This window comes from Staurois parvus, unplaced genomic scaffold (assembly GCF_062004578.1).
Source record: "Staurois parvus isolate SC_StPar_1 unplaced genomic scaffold, SC_StPar_1.0 ptg000258l, whole genome shotgun sequence".
NCBI lineage: Eukaryota > Metazoa > Chordata > Amphibia > Anura > Ranidae > Staurois > Staurois parvus.
In genome coordinates, this window is record NW_028318054.1 from 6,243,189 (window position 1) to 6,268,212 (window position 25,024).

Here is a 25,024-nt window from a genome sequence, read left to right on the forward strand (position 1 = left end):
CACTTTTGTGGAACAGTTCTTACACTGTATAGGGCACCAGCAATTTAATCGTAGATTTGCAGGTTTAAGTTAAAGAAAAGCTTCTCAAACCAGAAGGAACTTCTCCCTTTGTAAGTCAACACTATAGGCAAATACTGTCATTGTGCCATTAACGGAATTCTTCATCTGTTGGCCTGGAAGCTTTAAAAAATAATTGCCCACTTCGCCAAGAATATGCAGCCATTGTGGTTAAATTGCATTTCTCTGTAGAGTTTTAGGGAATGTTTTCAAAATTATGTATAGCATAGACTTTGGTAATAGGGGAGGGTGTATAATTGCCTTTCAGCTGGAAGCATCAAAGAAATGGTAAGTTTATAAAAGGTACTAGTAGTGTAATTTGCTGTATAAATGATAAAACCAGTCTTGGGTACCAGTTACAATGCCCAAATAGTATGCATCTGAAATATTTGTGGTACTTAGTATATGCTTATCTTTCCTCTAATAGAAATGTACATACCCATGGAAACCAGTATAGCGCACTGATGCAGCAGCCATCATTACTTGCTAACCATGTGACTTTGGCTGCGGCCCAGCCTCTAAATGTGGGGGTTGCTCATGTTGTTCGGCAGCAACACAATGGAAACTTGTCAGCAAAGAAAATCAAGCCACATCAATCGCAGAATGCCAAGTAAGTGCTGCTTTATTAAAAGTCCATTGTCGTTGTGCCTCATCTACATTCTTTACTGATCCTTCATAATCCATTAGCTGTTCAGTATGTTCGTTCAGAAAAGAAATAAGCCAGTTGTGAGATATTGCATTTACTGAGTAGTTTAGACATCAGACATTCCAAGTTGATTTTCAGTCATGCTAATGTCAAGTTGAGTATTAAGGAAAGTTAATTCCATACCAGGAAGAAACACAATGTTCATTACTGCATGTTTATAATCTGCCTGTCAGTTATGCAACAAGGTCTCTTTTTTTTTTTTTTTTTTTAAATATTTCCCAAGATGAAAATTATTCTTGCAACATTATGCATCAGTTTCATCAGTGTGGAAGATGTTGGGTGTCATAGCTAAGAATATTTTCTGTTGGAACACTTTCCTTACAAGAAGTGATTAATGTATGAGCCCCTGAACCCAGATCTCTGAGCCTCAGGTGGTTAGAATTGATGCTTGGGATAAATTTTAAATGTCTGTGCTCCTTTCACTCGCCTGTCCAACCTCAAAAGAGAATATCTGTATGAGAATATACTTGGTGTGGTGTACAGGGCACACAAGCTCAGTTTAGATCAATTTGAGATCAGTTTGTGTTTTGTCTGGTTTTTAACAATATATACAATATATTTTAAAAATGAATGTTAAACTCCAGTCCAAGCCATCTCTTATCCTTTTATACCCTACAAGGTACAAGAATGTAATGTACGTAGTGGGTCAAAAGTGTGTTCTGTAGTGAACTTCATTGTAGATGAGGGTCTTAATGAAGTGCTGGACCTCTTGAAAGATTAGTGTTTGATGCAAAGAAGCTGCGATTCAGGTAGCAGTGTGTTGGCATACAGTGTAGGTAGGTGGTACATAAAGTTTAGCAAATTATAAAAGCTTTATCACAGGATACCTTCATACTTGGTTGCACTCAAGATGGTGATAAAAGGCTGAGAGTAGTTTACAATCACTGACCTGTGAAATGTCAAATATCCTTTTAATATTTTGAAATGGTGGGTTTGTTTATAAGTCTTTCTAACCAGGCTTTAAGGCGATATGCTTTTTATAAGCATCAGAGATAAACATTACAATGTTATCACATGCTAGCAGGTACATATCTTGATTTTATATTTCATATTCAGCCAGTGAATTACTATCCCTGCTTAATTGGTGAGATAAAATCTTTGTGGTTGAGTCCCGAACCAGTCCAATGGACAAACCTCTGACACTTCCAATTGGTGTCAGAGGTTGCTGCTAACTCTTCTTCCAACATTTAAATTACTAAAAGCACTGGATTATGTTTTCATATGGTGGACATATTTTGAGATGACATTTTTCCTGGAGGTGTACAGACTACTGTAATTTACCGGGAAAGTAACTATGGTGCAATTTCCGAAATTCCCTCAATTACGGTTTTTTTTTTATCAGCTCTTTAAGACATCAATTTTATATTTTTGACCAAAGAACAATTATTTGCACTTTCGGAGCACCTCATCCATATTTATCTTTCATATTTGGTAATTGGCTCATTATGATTTCTTTACTAAATAAAAATGTTGACACTATAGCCATGAGCACTTGGTTATTCCACATGTGGTCTTTTATGTGCTTGTGTTGGGTTGGTGTTAACATCAGTAACTTTCACTAGGGATATGTTCTGTTGCACTAATTTATCTTTATTGGTACAGGACCCTCTCTGCTTTGGATGTTATTCCATCACAAGTTTATTCACTTGTTGGAAGTAGCCCACTTCATGCTTCCACTTCATACAACACGCTCCTTCCTATCCAAGAGCAACGCCAACCCATTGTGATTCCAGATACTCCTAGCCCTCCTGTGAGTGTTATCACCATCCGCAGTGACACTGATGAGGAAGAAGATAGCAAGTACAAACCAGGAAGGTAAGAATGTGGCAGTGGTTTTTACATCTTAAGCATGCTAGATTTAGTTTGGTCTGCAAGTCCCCTTTCACACAGGCAGTCCAGTCAGGTTTGACTGTCAGTTTTTCAGGTAGGCCCGATTTGGAAGCTTCATGTAGGTCTGTGGGCAGGATGATGTAAACAAATGTGCATCCCTATGACCTCAATCTGCCCAAGTCCAAAAAAAAAAAAAATTGGCAAAGGTCTACATTTATTGATCAGAAGTTGGATATTAACAGATGCAAATCTGTTTACATGTGTCCGCCTGTAAAACTAATATGGGTCTGGAAAGCTCCTGCAACAAAAAAAGCGAGGAGGGTCTTTTCATGAATCTCCGCCTATGATCCAGATACAGCCTTTGTTAAAGGGGGCCTAAATGGGACGCATGGGTTCTGTGTGTGATATTGGTGCTGCACACTTTCAGCATGGGTTCTGCATACATGTGGTACAGGATAAGAGCCGTATGCTCGATGGGGATTCATTTTTGTGTGGGCTTAAAGAAAAAGCTACCAAATGAAAGCCAGGCATCCTAAGGTGTTTTTAGTACCTCACTTCTCCTGAATGCTTGGCTGTTCTGCTTGTTTGCCCCTTCCTGTATCCTCTACATTTCTGTTGGCCATAAAGGAACCCATGATAGTGATAAGAAAATAAGAATTCTGCATGCTGACACTACCTGTAAGCGCTCATAGCTTTGCCCCTTGAGAATGGCTGGCATTTAGGCAAAGCAGAAGCTGCTGCAGATAAGTGTAGTTGCCTTTTGAGTGTCTGCAGTTTTGTTTTTTTTTTTTTTTGTTGCAACAATCCTTTTTAATGAGTTAAAATTAGTGTTGCACTAATCTTTAGGGGTAAGTATTACGGTTTCACTGGTCACACTTGATTCATTAAGTCAGATTTTCAGATACTAAAGTTGCATCATATCATATTAAAATAGATTTTCGGTTAGTTGTACTTTGTTGCACATCATGGCTATAGTGTTATGTAAGGCTAGAGGTGTTAAAATCAGATTTTTACAGGCTATTTGGCATGTTTGTAGTGCAGGGTAAATGTGAATATGAAGACTTTAAAAGCTGCTATGTCCTTTTTAAACCACAATAATCTAAGTAGTGAGATAGGTTTGAATGTGGATATTGTACATTTAAGCTGCTAATGCTTTGTATAAATTCCTTTTTTTTTTTTTTTTTTTTTTTTTTTTAGCTCTGGGATGAAAATGAGATCTAATGTTATAAGTTATGTTACGGTGAATGACTCTCCAGATTCCGATTCCTCTGTTAGCAGTCCGTATGTGGCTGACCACCTTTCAAATCTTAATGGTGTTAGTGGTGTTTTTAATGTTCCTGGTAGCAGAGGCGCTCATCCACAGAATTCCAGCTCCCGCACAATTATTGTACCTCCTCTAAAGACCCAGATTCATGATTGCAGTTTGGATAATCACCTGTCAGGTATGTTGCCCAAATTGAAATGTATGCTTCAGTCGAAACTAAAAATGAAGGTTCAACTATTTAGGAAATGTTTTTGGTGCATACAGTGCTGACATTTAGTTACTCATGTTTTACCTTTTTAGCTCTCAATGTTCTCTTGGAAAACCCCAAAGCTTGCAGGTTTAAAACCTGCAAAATTCAAAACTACTTTGTTAAAAACTGATCTGCTTCTCCCACCTCCAATAATGGGGAGGGTTCCAGGTGGCCTTTGACAATAGCAGAAAGTAGAATGTTCAAAATTGCAGAAATTGCTTTATTCTGCTATAGGTATGTGGAGGCACTAGTGTCTGCTTGCATTCCGTTTTTTTTTTATTCACATCTATCCCTTAAGTCTTGAAATACATACAGGGTAATAACATACATGACCTTGGCTACAATTTTTTTTCATCTGTACTATCTGACCTAAAACTGTTTAGTATTAGTACTATCTGTACTATCTGACCTAAATACTGGGTAGTATTAGTAGCCCACTGACTAATTTTTACTTTGTCAATGTCTAGGTAACCTTTAAATTTATTCTGTCAGCCATTTTGAATATAAACTAAAAGCCGTGCCTAACTGCAGAAACCACAAGATTTCAGCTATTACCTTTATTGCAAAAATGTGTGTACATTTGATATACATTTAATCTGATACTTGGGGTTTGAGTTCCTGTGTTTTTGGGTTTTTTGCTTTTTTAAAATTGGCCCAACCCAAGTGCCTAACTTATTGTATAGTAAGAGCAGTTTTGTGGCCTTTAAGGGGTATTAATTTTGCATAGTGCAGGCAGGTGGGGTTTTGTCCTGGAATAAAATGTTAGACTCCTTGTTAAATAAATACATCACAGAAGCACACAGTGGAAGGGCTTCTGGCAAAAACTAAAGAAAAAGAGGGTACATTTTAATGCTCGCTCTTAAATAAGACACTTGTAGTTACTGAGTATTTGGGTTCAGTAAACTGTTTAGAAAATTTTAAGTTTGATGAATCCTTTTCAATTTTTTCCTTTTTATCTAATTGTGCAGTAGGTAGTCTTGGTAATACCGGCAAGTCAAAATCTTCCACATCTTCAAATGGACAATCATCTGGCAGTTGCATATCCCAAACAGGCTATCGTTCCCATCGTGTGGTAAATGGAGTGCAGCCTCTCAACCTCAGTCAAGTAAGGAACCATATAATTTTGTCACACATTTTACCTACCTGGCAGGTTTTTATTTATGTGCTTTGGTTGGGAATTATTAAGTCACAACATGCTTATGAGCTAGGTTGAAAAATCTAAATTTTTATATTGTAAAAATGAAAAACAGTTTCTTCACCTGTTAAAAAAAACTTGACCAGCAAACTAATTGCCAGGCATTGTGTTTCACGTGCATATTAACCACTTACCGATCACACACTGTAGTTTTACTGCTATAGTGTGGGCCGGCTCGAGTATAATCGCATGTGTTCACCTGGCTGTGCGGTCACTGGCTCCAGCACATGCCAATCACCGGGTTTTGGCCAATGATTTACGGCCAGGACCCACCGATTGGAAGAGAAATTGACAGCTCTGTGTATGAAAACACAAAGCTCTCTACTGGCAGTGGCGATGTGCCAGTTTTTTCTCTCTAAAGCAGGGAATAAGAACTGGCACATCCCTTTAGTAAAAGCACCACCGTAAACTGTGATCACTGTATTAGTGTAACTGATGCGTGTCCCCCCACCCAGCATCCTTGTCAGATTACCCCTGTATGATCAGTCCCTCTTTAAGTCACTGATTACTGCCATGACTAGTGTATGGCATAGATTGTAGACGTTGTAATTTTCACGCAAACCAATTATATGCTTATTGGGATTTTTTTTAATCAAAAATATGTAGCAGAATATATTTTGGCCTACATTCATGAAATTCAGTTAAATTTTTTTTTTTAATGGATGTTTTGTAGCAGAAGTTAAAAAAAAAAAAAGTTTTTCCCCAAATTGTACAGCTTGTTTATATAAATTTATATAATTGAAAAAAAAAAACCCAGTGGTGATCAAATACACACACAAATAGAGCTCTTTTAATGGTGTGTGGGGGGAACAAAGGTAGCATGCCAATGTAAACGGAAAATGTATTTAAAAAAAAAAAAGCTTTAGTGTCACTTTAAGTGTACTTTGCACACTAACTTTTAATTTATAATTAACATGCCTATACTTACCTGCTCTGTGCAGTAATTTTGCACTGAGCAGCCCTGATCTTTTTTTTTTTTTCTTTTTTTTTCTTTTTTTCTTGGTCTCCCGCTGGCACTCTTGGCTCCTCCCCCTCAAGCAGTGTCCCCAGGGAAAGCCACTTACCTAGGGAGTATCATGCCCACTCACTAGCTGTGGTTGACAGTAGCATGATCCAATGGGCTCCTGCTGCTGTCTCCGCCAATGAGTAGGAGGAGTCCCCAGACAGCAGAGGCACTGTTGAATGTCGCTGGATTGGAGGGGGCTCGGGTAAAGATTGGGGCAGGGCAGGTGGCCTGGGGGTGCTGCTGCACACAGGTTTGTTTATCTTCATGCACCAAATACATAAAGGTAAAAAAACTTTGAGCCTTTAGAACCACTTTAAAACTAAAATTAAAATTAAAACTATAAGCAAAACGTTGTCCTTTTGTATAGAGTAAAGGAGGGTTACAACCCATGTCAGCTTATTTATTTATTTATTTTTTTCAATCTGTCCCACTAGGGAGGTGAGCCTTTACTTCATGTCCCATAGCCAAAACGGGAGGTGAGAGATCCCCATAAATTAATGGAAATCCCTAGGAACGCCCAGGTCACCAGAACTAGTGTCCCCATTCGGAAAATGGTCCCTTCTATCATTATCCTCGAAAGTGAAAAATAATGAAAACCTCAAATTTTGGATTGTCCCCACAAAAGTAATAAAGCAGAGAGGGTGAACCTCCCTAATGGGGGCACAGACTGCAGTAGACCTAATAAGGTCTTCTGCAGTCTGTTCCCCAGTTAGGGAAGTTCACCCTCTGTTTATCATAGCCACAAAAGTGAAAGTAATGAAAACCTCAAATTTTGGATTTGAAAGGAAACCTAATAGATGTTCTAATCCTCTCCACGCTGTCCAAAGCTAAAAAAAAGTTTTGCCTTTAGTGTTACAAAACACACAACAGTAAAATCAGTCTGTATATGCAGTAAAACATGTTGGTTATCCTCACTGTGGAACCTAAGGGGTTAATCCTCTCATTGTATAAAAAAACCTCCTTGATCTTGTCTTCTGATCCTCCCCTCCATTCAATCTGCTGATGTACAGAGCCCTAGGAGTCACTCTGCACATGCTCAGTTTAGTGTGAATTGTTTTGGAGGGTGCATGTGATTAGCACAGATCCAACCAGCACTGTCCAGACTGACTGTCCTATGAGTCTCTGAGGAGACTGAAAACTCCAAGCTTAAACCAGTGCTCGGCTGGACACTGATAGAAGTCACAAGACTGCTATATACTGCTGAAAAAATGTATTTAGCAGTTTATATTTACTAAAATTGGGGGAAAACTTCTTCAAAGATCTAACTGATTACTTCCCTGGGCTGTCTAGCAGTTTCTGGACCCATTGCCTTTAGGTTTTGCCTTGGGGATCTTATCTGGCCTGTAATTCTATTGGGCACTGATTCCTGCATTAGGCACTCACCTTGGCACATACTGCAACATCTATAGTTAACCACGGGGTGCTGTAAACATTCATAGTCTGGGTCCACAGAAACAAACCATGGTCCTGGAGTCCCCTTGAGTGGGGTGGGGCTCAGTATTGAGATAAGGTAAGACAGGATTTTCTTATGTTGTCAGGGGCCCCTGGCTTCTTCAAGGCAGTTTCCTTTCCAGATTTTTACTTCTATTATCTTTAGCATACCAACAATGCTGAACAAGAGAATGCAATCATTGGATCTTCCAATGCTTCTGTCTAGCCAAAGCAAGCTCTCGTTACAATGGATCTCCAGTCCTGTCCTGGAGTTGGGGCAAGTCTTCCCTTCACATGTCCTAAAAGGTGGAGCCAAGTTTAATAACTTTTTGGCTGTGCAGGGGATCTAATTCCTTTTTGCACAAGGACACCTTATTTTTAAGACCAAATCCTTCCTTCCTACTTCAGGTGGTCTCTTCTGTCCACGTCAATGAGGACCTTATTTCCCATGTATCCTTCCTCAAAAGTTTACAAGGAAATTGCCCTAAACTGCTTGGTTGTGGTCAGGGCTGTACCTAGCAGCCATGGCCTCCGTTCACAAGACAGCCCCCTTTTTCTTCTGAATGTGATCCATCAAAGAAGACGTCTTATATCCAGAGCTTGTTCCTCCTTTCCCCACCCAGAGACTTTCTGCCCCGCCCCCACTAGGAATGGGCTCCGGCATGTTCAGATCCTAGTCAGTGTATGCGTGTGGCTGCAGGGCTGGGAATTTCTCTGCCGCTTATGATTGGTGGTGTGCAGTGTCTGAATTCTAGTCTAAACCTTCTTGCACTATCCTGCCAGAAAGCTATCACACCTGAGGCACATCCTTATTCACCAGTTGGCAGCTTCTCTGGGAAGCAGATGCTGAAAATCCCAAGACACCAACTGCTCTGTTCACAAGTTAGCAGATGGATGTTCAGACTTTGACTGGCAGGTGCTACAAACTGTTCTGAGTGTATTTTGTGTTCTTGAACCATTGTTTTTATGTGGGCTTGTTGGCAGTTCTGTTTCCTATGTTGTGGCCCACTTCTCAGACCATGGGACATACCCAAACAACCTAAGAATACAAATCCTGTACTTGTAAGATTTTGAGTTGCCAATAAATTCCTTAGCAGAGTACAGGACATAATCCTCTCTCCTCTGTGCCCTGAGCACTCCGTTCCAACTCTGTGAGTTTTTAGCAAGTAAAAAAGGTTCTACTCTGTGCACTGGCAAAAAAAATGTGCTTGGGCTGTCCCCTAATCACCTGAAGGTAGCCTGCATATAACATGTGGTCTAAAGCCCCCCTGCACATGAGTCTATTGGACGAATGATTGTCTGTTTTTTGTTGCATGCTAGTCTCGTATCAAAAAGTGAAGAGGTTCCCAAAGTTACAAAAAGTCTTGTACGACAGAATAAAAATTTGGAAGTGACGTGATGTATTGCACTGTATTTGTATTGTATTTTCGGATGAAAACTACTGATTAAACAAAAATTGTATGATTTTGGTATTGTATGAGAAATTTTCGTGCTTGTCCCTTTAAATAATTTCAGACAGCTGTGTACTATCAGATTATCGTACAATCTATTTGAAAGCTGTGTTTTTTTTTTTTGTTTTTGTTTTTTTGTACAATTTTCTGATCACATGTACTAAGTTTTAAAAATTCTAGTCTTGTGTCCTGTACTGTATTGCAAGATTAGTTTACAGGCATGTCAAAAATCCTATTAACTGGGCAAATGTTACAGAATGTATTTGTCAAATATCAGGCAACATATATTTTTTTTCTGAAAGCAGAGGGGAGCTGTAGAATAAAACAATAGTAGTCAGAAATATTTATTTTTTTAAGCTCCTTATTGAATTAAAAACAGATTTGCAAATTACTACGACATTGATGTATTTATGGTTCTGTGTTAGCTCAACTTTTTTAAATTTTTTTTCTAGAACCATCAGTCTGCCTCAATGGGATCCCAAGAGAGAAGCATGAATCCACCTCCTCGTAGGCAACAAGCCTATGTTGCTCCACTTCCATCAATCTCTCAGGCTCCATTCACGTTCCAGCACAGCAGTCCCATGCATTCCACTGTGCACCCCCACCTTGCGGCAGCTGCGTCCGCCACCAGCCATCTAACCAGCCAGCCTCACATGTACACATATGCTCCCACGTCTGCTGCAACCCTGGGGTCAACTACATCCATTGCTCACCTGTTTTCCCCTCAGGGCTCTTCAAGGCACACAACTTATGCTACACACCCCAGTACTCTTGTGCATCAGGTCCCTGTCAGTGTGGGGCCAAGCCTACTTACCTCCGCCAGTGTGGCTCCTGCACAGTATCCACACCAGTTTGCTGCCCAGTCCTATATTGGTGCCTCGAGGGGTTCTGCAATCTACACTGGATATCCTTTAAGTCCAACCAACATCAACCAGTACTCATACCTATAAAGGATCCAGAAGTTTTTTTGTTTTTTTTTGTTTTTTTCCTTTTTAAATATTTGACTGTTATACAGCAGGATTTGTTAGAAGCACGCTTGAAGGAAAAGGGGTTCTCTTCTTTAGTGACTGCATTGTTGTAGTCAGATAAGCTTGTTCAGTGTTAAATCATTCTGTGGATCTGTGTATTACATTTTTTGTAGCATCATTGGCATAGCTCCTTCCATGTAAAGACTGCACTGCTACCAGCTGGGCTTCAATCATGGATTGCTGTGGACTGCAATAACATTCTTCCCTGTTTTCCTGCTTTTTTTTTTTTTTTTTTTTCTTTTTGGGTTTTAAGTGTTTTTTATATCATATTTTTTTTTTTTCTTTTAGTGTGAATTTAATATTTACAATTATATAAGCTTACTCTTAGAATTGTGTAACACATGAAGTATTCAAAAAAATTTTAAAACTTTAAATTTTAATAAGATTTTTTTTTTTTTTTAAATATTGGATTATGCTTTTCACAGACTTGTCATCTGAAAGGTAATAGCTGCTTAGTTAAAGTGCTCCAGATCAGAATTATTTCACTGGAAGTTAGTTTGACACAGGACAAAATATGCAACTTTATTCCAGGTTTGCAATATAATGAAATATGACATGTAGCTATATCTAGGTCTGTGTCCTCGCTTATTAAATATCGGACAACTGCTTTTGTTGGCTTTAGTAAATTATGCGCAAAGCAACTTTAACATGAAAACATGAATCTGCCTAATGATGGCATAATCTGAACGTTCCATAAAGTGCATCAATTTTTGGTATAAAAGGTCTGTAAGTGATAATCCAATGAGGCTCCCTGAAACACCATTCTGAATTCTTTTTAAGGACATTTTAATCTTTTAGAATTTTATTTCATGACAATGCAGAAAATATTAACGTTTGGTAATGGGCCAGTTTGCTGTTCACGGCTCAAAACTGACCTCCATGAGTCATGAAGCAGAAATTTGGCTGTTATGAATTACTGCATGTAATTATTGTTTTAACTGTAAGGCTACACCCCAAGTAAATTGTAGTATTTTTAAATGCCCCTAAAAGTTGCTGAGCTAACCTTTAATATCATTCACTAGTATGAATGTAAAATGTTGCAGGTTTATCCTAACTGAAAATGTCTTGCACAAAGAGGACACACTTCTAACAGTATAATTCTGGTTAGCCACTGCAGGCAATCTCTTAGCTGAAAATGATTGGTTGCATAGAGCAGTACTTTTTAGGCAGCATCAAAAGTTTGCTTTATGCAGCATCAGAAGATCATATTTTCATGTCATAAGATATTTTCAGAACAGGTTTAGAAGCCTCGTAGAAATATGAAAAAACTATATATCTGTACCATGCATTTTAAATTTAATGCCTTTTTTTTTTAAATGGGCAAGTACAAAATTACAGTGAAATGAAAATAAAATAAGCAGTTATTACCTTCTTTAAATGTCTGGAGAATTCTTTGTATTTTCATTGCTTTGATTTGTTTTTTGCAGTATATGCATTCCTTGCCCGCATTCTGGATTATTCTTTTGTATTAATCCAGTGAACAGTTGTGGACATAGCAAAGTATACAAACTAAGTTAATACACAGGAGAAAACTGTGACTTCAGATAGTCGTTCAGATGGACTAAGACTACTTGCATGCATAGGAGCTCTTCCGTTCTATGGTCACGGAAATCATTCTTTGTAAAGTCACTCCTGCTTGCTTTAGCATGCTTTTGTCACGCTCTTATTTCAGCCTTCTCCAAGCTGGAATTATGAAAGATAAAAAAAACTTTAAAGTTTCATACAGAATTTCAAACTATTTTTGAAGTTTTGTATTGGTGGTGTTTTCATATTTTACACAATGAAAAGATGTACCATTTTAAAAGACGCAGAGAAGAAAATAGGCTTTCCTTGGAGCGGCAGAGTGGTGCGCAGTATGTCGTGTCACCCCAAGTGCATCTGTACATAAAATTGTCTTTGTAATCCAAAATGTTAGTAATACTTGAACCTATGTGTACTTTTTGTCTTAGTTTTTGGGGGTGGGTAGTGGTTAGGATTTTTATATATAAATAGAATTTTTTTTTATTTTTTTTCCTCGTGTTTTTTTTTTTTTTTTTTTTTTTTTTTAAACCAAAATTGTGGGAATGTATGTGAACAGTTAGTTTTATCACTGTAGCACTGATGAATAAGTATATATATAAAATATATATATAATAATTTGAAATGTACTCACGTAGTAGTGAGTAAATGATAACTGAGTTGTTTTGCACAGGTATGTATGGTGAATACTTGTTTCATGTATGTTCACTTAATGTAGTGCCTTAAATGCCAACGTAGTGATTAGTTTACAGTATGCTTGCCTTATTATAGGGCTGGCAAGCCCCTTTAAATAGAAGCAATTCTTAAAACCTTGGAGCAGAGTTAAGTGAAGCTAGAAAGTTGTACGATCCAAGCTGCCCCCCCCCCCCCCCTCTTCCCCTCTAGTAGTAAAAGTTATGTAAAAGTTATGCTTTAGAGTATGTTTAACACTTGCTGCTTCTTTCCTGCTTTCTTACACAGGCACACAAACTGTTAAGTGTTGTAGATAGGCATTGCTAATTTTTCAAGACTTGGGTGTAGTTTTTCTTAGTGATCCATCTTCATATCGACAATGAATCCCCTACTAGAACCAGACCCTGAGATTAATGACATTCCTTGTGAGAATCCATTCAAGTTAGTTTCAGGATGTTTATACCAAAGAAAGCTTTGTGTAGTAATTGTGTTTTTATGGCTGGTATAATGTTATACTAGGGTACCAGTTTTTACAAGATCACATGTAAAATGTTGATTTTCTTAGGCTAGGCAAATCAAGGTATTGTGTATTTTTTGCTTTTATGGTGTTTTTCACTTTGACTAATAAGTGGATTTCTGCTGTAGTCCCCTCACATAGAAACACGGAGACTGTTAACAGTTTCAGACTTCACTATGAGCATCTTGTGGGTGAAATAAATATTTTAGCACCATCTAATTGGTTATCTGCTGTTGCTTATGAGGGTACTGTGCTTGCGATAGGATCCTTGTGTGTTACTACAGTAATCACAAAATAAAGCTCACTTTAAGAAACCCCTTTAAATTATCCAGTTATATCCCAGCTGCAGTCACTGTCATTCGATATTTTTATTGTTTTTTTCATTTATAAGTTTGCCGTTACCATAGAGTGCAATATATACACATTCAGAAGTCTTGCCAAGTCTTTCAAAGTTTTACCTTTTTGTTCAAATGAATACATATATTCATTATTTGGTCAAGAAAAAGCAACCACAAATTATAGGCAAATGTGTACAAATCTTGCTAGTCGCACTGTGGATTCCCTGTTGTACAATACTTTGCTGAACATGTTTGGTATACTACTGGATTATCAGCTCCTTGAGGAGCTGAATTCCCACCCAGTAGTTTACCAGCACCTACAGTTCGTTGAAGCTATACAATTCAGGGAAAATAATTTCATATGTTAGCAAGTAAATATTACACTGCCACAAAGGCCCTTTACCATGAGAAAAGTCTAAACAAAGCTCTGGATTTTGTATTGTATTACTGTGAGTGCAGGTGGCTCATTCTGTGTATAGAGCAATGTGTAAGGAAGAGGTCAAACACAGCAGGTGTCTGTGATATCCTTCCCAGATGTAACTTAAGCGAAAAGGACTGTATACCTTGGCTTTAAAGGATAAACCCACCCAACACTGATAGTTCAGTATTAACTTGCTTATTTGGGCTAAAACACCAGTTGGCTCCTCAGTGGTTGGGCTTGAAGCTGTGCCCTGAAGTGTGGCAATATGGAATTGGTGTAAGCAGCAGGGATGAACTCAATACAGGAGTATCAATTTTGGGGGCTTTTAACCTTAGACTGGCTAACAAAGCTGTATATAATAATTCTTTTAGTGCTTTGATTTCATATTATTTTTGAACTTTTAAAAAATTAGATTAGTTTTCAGGGTTTTTTTTTCTGGTATGAATTATGCAAGTTTTTGTAATCTTGTTCATATATGGTATGTATATATTGTTTTTTGCCATTCCTTAGGCCTATAAATCCATTTATTTAGCTTGCAACCCAAACATTTCCCTTTTTTATGTTTTAAAAAATGCATTTATTTTATGAGTTAAAAGTGTCTTGTTAAAAAAAAGTGCGTGTTTTCTTTGCATTTTCTTGTATGAATTATTATTTTTTTTTCTGGTCTTACGGCATTATTTTTAGTTTTCTTTTTTAAAACTAGACACTGATAATATTCCAGAACAATGACATGTGTGAACTAGAATTTGTGTACCATTTTAAAGCCTGGCACTGAAACTAATTCTGAAAAGGGATGGAGTATGGAAAATACATTTGTAATTGTCTTCATCTTATTACCGGCAATGTATACATATAGAGAATTTCCTAAACCCAATATAACAATCTCTTGTAATACATAACTTACTACTATGAGTGACCTAATTTTTTTTTTTCTGGCTTAATGTTGATCACTACATGTAGCAGTGCATTTTATGTAATGTTAGTGTTATATATATATTTTTTTTTTTTTTGCTTTTAATCATTGATATTGCAATGTTTCATTTTATTAAATGTATTCAATATGCTATTTGCTGTGTTCAAACCTAACAATTCCTATTTTATATTGATGTGCTTTTTTTTTTTTTTTTTTTCTATATATTTTCCCCCCCAAGTGGCTATAAATGTAGTTCCTTGGAATTTTATCAATCTGTTTGTGTTGCCGGTGTTCTGAGGGTTATGTAAAATCAGTTTTAAGAAAACAAAGAATAGATATTTAAAATTTATTACTAACTATATGGGATAAGGGTCCATTGTGAAAACAGTTTATCATTGGATTCAATGTTTGTCTTTGGTTTTACAAAGTAGCTTGTACTTTATGTATTTTCTAAATCCATATGGCAAATGTTTAGCAATTTAAATGCATCAATAAACTGGGGTAATTTTCTTTACTGTTGCATTTTTTTGTTTTAGTTGATTGCACCACACAGGGAATTGTACATTTTCAGAGCAATATTAAAACTTACTTACATGTGGTATATTGATATTTAAGTCAAGTCTGTATAGCTGGCAGTCTCTGTAGAAAAACGAAGTATTGTTACAATGATTGCAAAGCTGCAGAAGCCCCCACAACTTTCTGTCAGCCTTGTGTCATTACTTTTCCAAGTTTTGTTAAGCAGGAAAATTTTAACCTCACACTCACTCTCACACACTCACTCTCACACACTCACTCTCACACACTCACTCTCACACACTCACTCTCACACACTCACTCTCACACACTCACTCTCACACACTCACTCTCACACACTCACTCTCACACACTCACTCTCACACACTCACTCTCACACACTCACTCTCACACACTCACACACTCACTCTCACACACTCACTCTCACACACTCACTCTCACACACTCACTCTCACACACTCACTCTCACACACTCACTCTCACACACTCACTCTCACACACTCACTCTCACACACTCACTCTCACACACTCACTCTCACACACTCACTCTCACACACTCACTCTCACACACTCACTCTCACACACTCACTCACACTCACTCTCACTCACTCTCACACTCACTCTCACACTCACTCTCACTCACTCACTCTCACTCACTCACTCTCACACTCACTCTCACACTCACTCTCACACACACACACACTCATCCATTATATGCCAATGATGTCCCTGAATAAAAACTTGCATGCTTGAATGTGTACAATGTCCACTATTTTCACTGCCAGTTATTTACAGACCCCTACTTGACAGGACTTTCTAGATATCCTATTGCCTAAGTGACACTGCTAAGCCTGAAGAAAACAGACTAAAGAATCCACAATATTGACTGTCCATGGTGTTTACAACACCACTTCAAATTAATGAAGAAATAGCATTGATGAAACTGCTTGATAATTAAGAGCGAACACAATTTATTTACTTTTTTTTTTCACCAGTTCATAATCAATGCAAAAGTTTGGTTTTTAACAATTTGACCAACACTGGACCAAAATACCCTGTGGTGGCAGCATGCTGGAGATCAGACTGCTGTTCAATATAGTGCTGTGGGCAGCAACCCCTGCAACATGCTCCAATTGACAGTGCTGCTTGGGGAACAAGAGGGATGCTGGTTTGAGAACAATGAAGGGGGAATGTTGGATTTAACACAGATCACAGCCACCATTGTCTCCAGTCATCTATTGCTGGCAACCTGGAGTGTAGCTTTACTTTTTGGCTATACCACACTAGGTTCTTTAAAGAGGTCCATCACACTGTTTTGAGAAAAAAATTTCTGTAATTCACTCAGGTTGTGCAAAGTTGGGCTTTAACCATTTCAATACCGGGCAATTTTACACCTTCCTGCCCAGGCCATTTTTCACGTTTCAGCGCTCTCACACTTTGAAGAAAATGATAAAATTTTAGTTTGGGTACAATGTTGTATGACCGCGCAATTGTCATTCACACAACTAGAGCTTTCTTTTGGTGGTATTTAATCACCGCTGGGGTTTTTATTTTTTGCTAAATTAACAAAAAAAGACCAAAAATTTTGAAAAAAAACAATTTTGTTTTTTTTTTTGTTTCTGTTCTAAAAGTTTACAAATTGTTCTTCATAAATTTAGGGCCGAGATGTATTCTGCTACATGTCTTTGAAAATAACCCAAATTAGGATGTATTATTTAGTTTGTAGGAAAGTTATAGAGTTCACAAACTATGGTATAGATCTGAATATTGATCAATCCTGAAGTACTGACAGCCAATCTAATATCTTGAGGTCCAAGAATGTCAGAACAGTACAGATATCCCCAAATGACCACTTTTTGCAGAGTAGACAGTCCAACGTACTTCATAAGAGGAATGGCGAGTTTTTTTAAGTTGTATTTTTTTTGTCATCATTTTTCGGAAAATTAAAAAAATTAGTTTTTTTTTTTTTTTTTTAATTTTAACATACTGTCACCAGTGCAGTACAGCATCATATAACTGGCATGGCGGTGAACAGGGACACTGACTGGTGACAGTATGGGAAAAAAATATATATATGTAATATTTTTTTTATTACTTTTTATTACTTTATTTTTTAAGTTTTTTTTTCATATTTTACTATGACCAAAGTAGTACAATGTTAAAATAGTAACTGATGTTAACATCAGTATTTTTTTTTTTTTTTTTTTTTACACAATTTGCTTATAGCAAAGAATTACTTTGCTATAAGCAAGCATTTACTTAAATGACATCGATTCATTCAGGGTTTTTTTTTTTTTTTTTTTTGTGCTTAGCTATGATTTGGCCACAGCTAATCACATGACATGTGCATGTGATCTGTGACCATTCACAGCTAGGCACTATATGAATGAAGCCATCCATTGTATACAACTGTCATGTGACCTGCTGTGATTGGTCACATGGTACCGGCAACGGGGGCCGGTACTCAGATCTGTCATCGGCCGTGTCTGAGGTACACGGCCGGTGACAGATCGCGCCGCTGTGCGGCTCTGCAACTGCGCATGTGCGGAAGCACGCCAAATGGCGTGCTCCCGGAAAGCTGAAGCATTTTTGCGTCCGCCAAATGGCTATAGGCCAGGCGGCTAATAGTTAAATCATACCTAAATCCAAAAAAACAAATTAAATATTTTGTTCTCCAATCCTTACAAGATGTGGTGGCTGCACTAGTACTTTTTGCAGAATCTCCACTTGTGAAAAATGGTACCTTTTCAGCTTTTGTGGATATGCTCCCTGAGCACCCTTCCCTGAAATCCTATCATTTCCTCACTCCTTGAGTTTCCTGTCCTAAGGTGGTAGACCTCCTTTTATGGGAAAAATAACTTTGTAGAATTGCCTGAAGAATCCAAAGCAAAAAAAAAAAATTAGTTAAGCACTCGGTCTACAAAAGAATTTGTTCTGGGATCCTAAAAAATTGATTTATGGGGGGGAATTCAAAAATCTGTCAGCTTAAACCACTTCGGTGCCAATGATCAGTGACTTGACATGTATGATGGAACCAGTTTTGTATATATGCTTAAACTGGAACTTCACCCAAAAAGGACGTTTCTCTCTTCTTCCACATCCCTCTTTATTGGTACATATTATTTTGGGGGGGACAGGTACCTGGTTTTGGAAGGTTTCTACTTAGATCTGCTTGGAACCTGTGATGTGTCACAAGTCCCAGGAGGCTGGGAGACTATTTGCTAAGCTCAAGGGGCAGCTGGCTGTGAAGTATCAAAGAATCACAGCTGGCTGCTCACGGTTAAGATACAGACCCCAGGAACTGAAGAGTGATGAAGAAATACGCTTGGGTGAGATCCCTGAACAGGTGAATGTCCATTAATATTCAGCAACTACAGTTTTTTTTTAATTGAATCTTCCTGTCAGTATATCTGCTTGCGCATACATCCTGTACAGCAAGCAGATGCAATGCCTTGAAAACGTATTAAAATTTTCCACATTTTGTCATGTTACAAAACTATTTTATTGGGATTTTAGGTGATAGATCAACACAAAGTGGCACATAATTGTGAAGTGGAAGGAAAATGATAAATGGTTATCAGCCTTTTTTAAAAGTAAATATGTGAAAAAAGTGTATGCATTTGTATTCAGCCCCCTTTACTCTAATACCCCTAACAAAAATTTAGTGGAAGAAATTGCCTTCAGAAGTCACCTAATTAGCAAATTGAGTCTGTGTGTGTAATTTAATCGCAGTATAAAAACAGCTTTTCTGTGAAGCCCTCAGAGGTTTGTTAGAGAACATTAGTGAACAAAACAGCACCTTTTTAAAGGTTTTAAAAAAAATAATATCCCAAGCTGGAAAAAGTGGCACAACTGCAAACCTACCGAGACATTGTCATCCAGCTAAACTGACAGACTGGGCAAGGAGAGCATTAATTAGAGAAGCAGGCAAGAGGCCCATGAGAGCTGCAGAGATTCATAGCTAAGGGGGGGGGGGGGGGGGAAAGAATCTGTCCACAGGACAACTATTAGTTGTGCACTCCACAAATCTGGCCTTTATGGAAGAGTGGCAATAAGAAAGCCATAAGAAGTCCCGTTTGTGAGAAGTCATGTGGGGGACACAGCAAACGTGGAATAAAGGGCTCTGGTCAGATGAGACCAAAACGTAACTTTTTGGCCTAAAAGCAAAACACAATGTGTGGCGGAAAACTAACACTGCACATCACCCAGAATACATCATCCCCACTTTGAAACATGGTGGTGGCAGCATTATGTTGTTGGGGTGCTTTTCTTCAGCGGGAACAGGGAAGCTGGTCAGAGTTGATGGGAAGATGGAAGGAGCCAAATACAGGAAAATCTTAGAAGAAAGCCTGTTCAAGTCTGCAAAAGACTTGAGACTGGGGTAGAGTTTCACTTTCCAGCAGGGCAATGACCCTAAACATGCAGCCAGAGCTACAAAGGAATGGTTTCGTTCAAAGCATATTCATGTGTTAGAATGGCCCAGTCAAAGTCCAGACCTAAATCCAATTGAGAATCTGTGGCAAGACTTGAAAATTGTTGTTCACAGATGCTCTCCATCCAATCTGACAGAGCTTGAGCTATTTTGCAAAGAAGAATGGGCAAAAATGTCACTCTAGATGTGCAAAGCTGGTAGAGACATCCCCAAAAAGACTTGCAGCTGTAATTGCAGTGAAAGGTGGTTCTACAAAGTATTGATTCGGGGGCTGAATACAAATTAACGCCACACTTTTCAGATATATTTTTTTACATTTGAAAACCATTTATCATTTTCCTTCCACTTCAAAGTTATGTGCCACTTTGTGTTGGTCCATCACATAAAAGCCTGATTAAAATACATTTATGTTTTTAGTTGTAACATGACAAAATGTGGAAAATTTCAAGGGGTATGAATACTTTTTCAAGGTACTGTATACTGACGATCTGCAGAAGACCTGTGTGGCACCAGCAATCTGCTTATTGCTGGTGCAATGCTTTACAGGCCTGCAGCAAAAAATAATAAATGCACTTTTTTTTTTACCTGCAATGAAATGTGCAGTTATTATTTTGCATCAAAAGGTGAACATCCTTTAAACCTACTATTCCTGAAAAAGCCTACTCCCACAATCACCACATGGTGGTGCTAGAAACATTTATCTATATCAGTCTAAGTACCAAAAGGAAATTCTACAAGCCAGAGAAGTTATGAGAGGGGTTTTCGTCAAGTTTTCAGTTCAGTTAAAGCTGTACTCCGAGTAAATTTTTTCTTCCTCATGCAGTGGGGCTGTGCCCACACTGCAAGGGTTAACTGCTGTTTTTTGTGGAGAAGAGGAGAGTGGAGATATACTTATCTAATCCTCTGATCCTCCCAGCGCAAGACTAGCCTGGCGCCCCCTGCGCTTAAGTGAAGTTGAATAGTGAACTGTTTCTGAGGTCTTCATGTCCAGAGCAGACTGCAAAGACAGGAACAGTCTACTGCTGGATAGTGGAAGGGGCGCTGCTTTCCAAAGGATCGGGTGAGCATATGCTTTCTGCTTACCCCTAGACAAAATAAGCAGTTGATTGTGCAGTGTGGGCACAGCTCCACTGCTTGGGAAATAAACATTTTGCTGGAGTTCAGCTTTAGGCTATGGAGGATTGGTTGCTAGATTTTATCCTGTTGCTCAGACAGTGGTAGAACAGGAATTTGATTCTCTAATTCAGGGATAGACAAACCTGGAGAGGTGGAGATCTACCTAAACAACTTGGAGGAAATCAAAAATCTCTACTGATATCCTTTCAAGGTCCCATTAAAAAGTAAGGGTAGTACAGTCTAAGGCTAAGAAATGATCATCTCACTCCACTGGGGCAACCTCAAACCCTCTTCCTTCCTGATACACACAGCCAATCACAGTCAAGGCCAGATCTAGCCTGTCGGACCATTATACACAAATACACACACACGCATGTTGAACTGGATGGGCTGGTGTCTTTATTTAACCTTACACACTATGAAACTCTGAAGTACCAAGTCACCACCTACCTTCACATTTCAAATCAAATTTCAAATGAAATTTGAAGCACTTATGGAAATGTCCTTCAAAAACGAGCCAAATGCAATGCTGCAAGGACAAACAAAAGCAACGAGCAAGTTTACTTAACTGCTTACCGACCGCCGTATAATATGAATAGTGCTACAGTGTGTGCAAAATCATGTATATATACATGATTCACGGGCCGGGGGGGGCGCACGTGCCCCTGCCAACTCGGTATCATGATTTGATCCCCGAGGATCAATCATCCCATTTAGACCAGTGATGGTCGGCCTGAGTCGGATGATCGATCCCTGTCCTAACAGGGATCTTCCTGTACCTGTGTTTACAATTACACAGGTACAGGAAATGATGACATCTTCTCTCTCTGGGCACATTCCGTCCCAGGGAGAGAGAAGAATCAAGACACAGTGAGTAAAAGCAGTACACTTTTACAGTTTAGAACACTTTAGGACACATTTAACCCTTTGATTCTCCCCCCCAGTTAACCCCTTCACTGCCCTGTCACCAGTGTCATTAGCACAGTGTACAGATTTTTTGCTGATCAATGTATTAGTGACTTTATTAGACCACAGATAGCGCTAGAGTCAGTTAGCGCCCCTCCCAGATAGTGTCAGATTGCCTGTCAGTACACCAGTAATCACATTTAACCCCTTGATTGCCAGGAACACTCTCACATACACAATAAACCTGCATTGCTAGTAAAGTGTCGGAACGGATCAATATCTTTGATCAGATCAGCACTATACCAGCGTTCACATTAGTATAGTGTCCCCAAAAATGCAGCGTTAGCGGGATCAGCCCCAGCACCTGCATGTAGCCCCTACACTTACCCCCCCCCCTTCTCCCCCAGGGAGCGCAGTGTCAGTAGGTCACTGTCACTTGATACATTGCACACAAAACCTCAGTGTTTGCAGAATCAGGCCTGATCTCTGTTAACACTTGCCGGTAAATTTTTTCTGTAGCAGTTCAAGCAGTCCCTGACAGCCAGGTGCTCTTTTTACCGTGAGCCGCACTAGGTACCTATAAATTTAGTGGCCAAAATGTCAATGGAAAGGTACTCTAGTGAAGAGGCCTACAGGATTCTGAGCATGTCAGGTGAGAGCAAAGGGGAAGCCTCACTGACACAATCAGCCTCAGAATATGAACCTGTAGACAGCAGCAGCAGCACCCTGACAGATAGCTCAGATGCTGGAGAAGAGGTCCCTGCTAAGATCAGGCATACCCGACTCCATTCCCAGGTTGCTGAGGTGGTACAAACACATGATGACTCTCATATGCAGCAGAGTTCCAGTACTGGTGCCGCACTACCTTTTGGTGAACTGGCGAGCACCAGCGGTCTAATACATCCTGGAGTAAGCAAAAGGTCAAAAGTCCTCCTGCGCTCTAAACGGAAGTATACCTAACCAAAAGCCGCCAACACTCAAAAACTGATACCAAAAACAGTGTTAATCATATATGTATAAAAATAGTGATATGAGCGCTACACTATTTTTATACTAATACATCCTGGCCTTTCACATACCAGCACTGCAGTATCACTTGGTGACGTGGCGAGTCCCATAAGTGCAGTACAAGCTGGTGGCGAGCACAAGTAGTGTCCTGAAGCCACCAAGAATTCGCACACAGGCCTGTAGAACCCCTAGTATCCTTCGAGATGTGCTTGCAAATCCTGATTGGCAGCCCACAAATTTTGCAGCACCCGCACTTCCCCCATTCAGTGCCCAATCCGGAATTCAGGTGGAAACAGCAAATTTAAATACTCCCCTTGATTTTCATTGATTGTGGATCAAAGCAATGCATATGCACAATCCAAATTCAAACCTTGAAAGATCATTCGCATGGAAACCCATTACGGTTTCTGAATGTAAAGTTTTTTTGGACCTAACCCTCAACATGGGCATTACTAAAAAAAATTAATTGCGGTTGTATTGGTCTACAGACCCATTCATTGGTCCACAGATTCATCATATGCCCGTGTTCTCTGCTGCCATGGCCATAGATACAAGGGTATAATGCGTTTTATACATTTCAACGATAAAACACTCTGTTGTCCTCAGGTGACCCTGAATTTGACTGGCTCCACAAAATTCGGCCCCTCGTAAATCACCTTAACCAAAAATTTGCAGATGTCTATACTCCCCAGCAAAACATCTGCGTTGATGAGTCCCTCATTAATCTTTCTGGACGCCTTGCATTCAAACAATTTCTCCCCAGCAAGGGTGCCAGATATGGGGTCAAGATGTATAAGACCTGTGAGAGGGCAACAGGCTATACATATAAGTTTCGGATTTACGAGGGAAAAGATAGTCACGTGGAGCCCCACGGGATGCCCAGACTACATGGGGAGCAGTGGCAAGATAATTTGGGATTTGGTGTCATCCTTTTTCCATATGGGATACCACTTGTACGTGGGCAATTTCTATTCAAGCATGCCACTATTTAACCATTTGTACAATCTTGGAATTGGCGCATGTGGCACCATGCGACCTAATTGCTGGGCTTTCTCCAATGGCTTGTAAATACCCATCTTAGAAAGGAGGAAAAAGCCTGCTTGAGAAATAAGGAATTGCTCACAGTGAAGTGGAAGATCAAACGAGATGTTTTTGTCCTGTCTTCCATTCACACAGACACAACCATCCAAATTGCCATGGCAGCTGGTGCTGTTGAGAAGCCCCTCTGTGTCCACGACTAAAAGCTTAACATGGGAGGGGTGGACTTCAACGAGCAGATGATGCAGCCGTACTTAGTTTCCCGAAAAGCCAGACTCTGGTACAAAAAAAATCTACTTCAATTGGCCATATATAACGCTTTTGTGCATTACAAAGCAACTGGACAAAGTGGATCCTTCCTAAAATTCCAGGAAGAGATCATCACGGCCATTTTGTATCCAGAAGGTGCTATGGCCCAAACCCCCAACACAGATGCAGTTAGCCGGCTGCATGAGAGGCATTTTCCCGATGCCATTCCTGGTACCCCAACCCAAAGGACACCCCAAAAAAGATGTGTCTGTAGCAGACATGGAATTAGACATGACACCTACTTTTTTTGTCACTCCTGTTCTGGCCAACCTGGTCTCTGCCTCAAGGACTGTTTCTGTTTCTACCACACACTAGTGGAGTATTAGTATAGGGTACAGCACGGCACAGTTCAGGGCACATATTTACACAGGGTCTGTTAGGCAGTCAGGAAACTGGCTATAGCATTTGGAGAAACCCTACAATCAGTTTTAAAAAGTTTAAAGTTTAAAAAAATAAATAAATAAATAAAAAGTACAAATCCCCCCAAAAATTAAACATTTCAAAAACCAAAAATAGTTATAGTTTTTTTTGTTGTTGTGGTTGTTGTTACTGTTCTGTTACAATTTCTGTTACTGTTTTGTTGTTAACCATTGCTGTTTTCTTTGCAAGAATGCCATTCAGCTGCTGCACCGACCTGTTTATTCTGACAGCAACAGGAACTTGCTCTCAGAATATACATAAGTCAGTGTGGCCAGCGCTGTTGGATCAGATTTTTCATCTGCAGTTAAAAAAGAGAATATATGCTGAAGCATGCGGGCCTGGGGTGGCCAGTGGGTGGATAGCCCCTATGGTTCAGCATATATATTTTATAATATTTTTTGGCACATTTTATGTGTGCCCACTATTAGAAGAGGGTGGATGCAGGGAGGTATATTTTAGTGGTGGGCATACCACACACTTTTTCTGGCAGAGATATTTCAATAAAAAAAAGTTGTTTTATTGAGTTACTGTTTTATTGTTAAAGGGGTCATTTGGGGATGTTTGTACTGCCCTGGTATTTTAGCACCTCAAAAAATGTGACAGGCAGTCAGAAAGTTTACTTTTAAGCTGTGTAAATTCCATTATCTATACCATAGTTTGTAGA

General features: G+C 39.1%; 1 protein-coding gene across 3 annotated transcripts in view; it reads left to right on the forward strand.

The window, feature by feature from the left end:
- The window catches only part of HIPK1 (homeodomain interacting protein kinase 1), a 122,853-nt gene extending 107,742 nt beyond the window's left edge, over positions 1-15,111 (forward strand). For all 3 annotated transcript variants that reach the window (XM_089681078.1, XM_089681079.1, XM_089681080.1), the window contains 5 exons: positions 485-667; positions 2,366-2,578; positions 3,791-4,035; positions 5,076-5,212; positions 9,643-15,111. In XM_089681078.1, the coding sequence (XP_089537204.1) occupies positions 485-667; positions 2,366-2,578; positions 3,791-4,035; positions 5,076-5,212; positions 9,643-10,140 (1,276 nt within the window). In that variant the 3' untranslated portion in view covers positions 10,141-15,111. The remainder of the gene's footprint in view (positions 1-484; positions 668-2,365; positions 2,579-3,790; positions 4,036-5,075; positions 5,213-9,642) is intronic.
- The last annotated feature ends 9,913 nt before the right edge of the window (positions 15,112-25,024 follow it).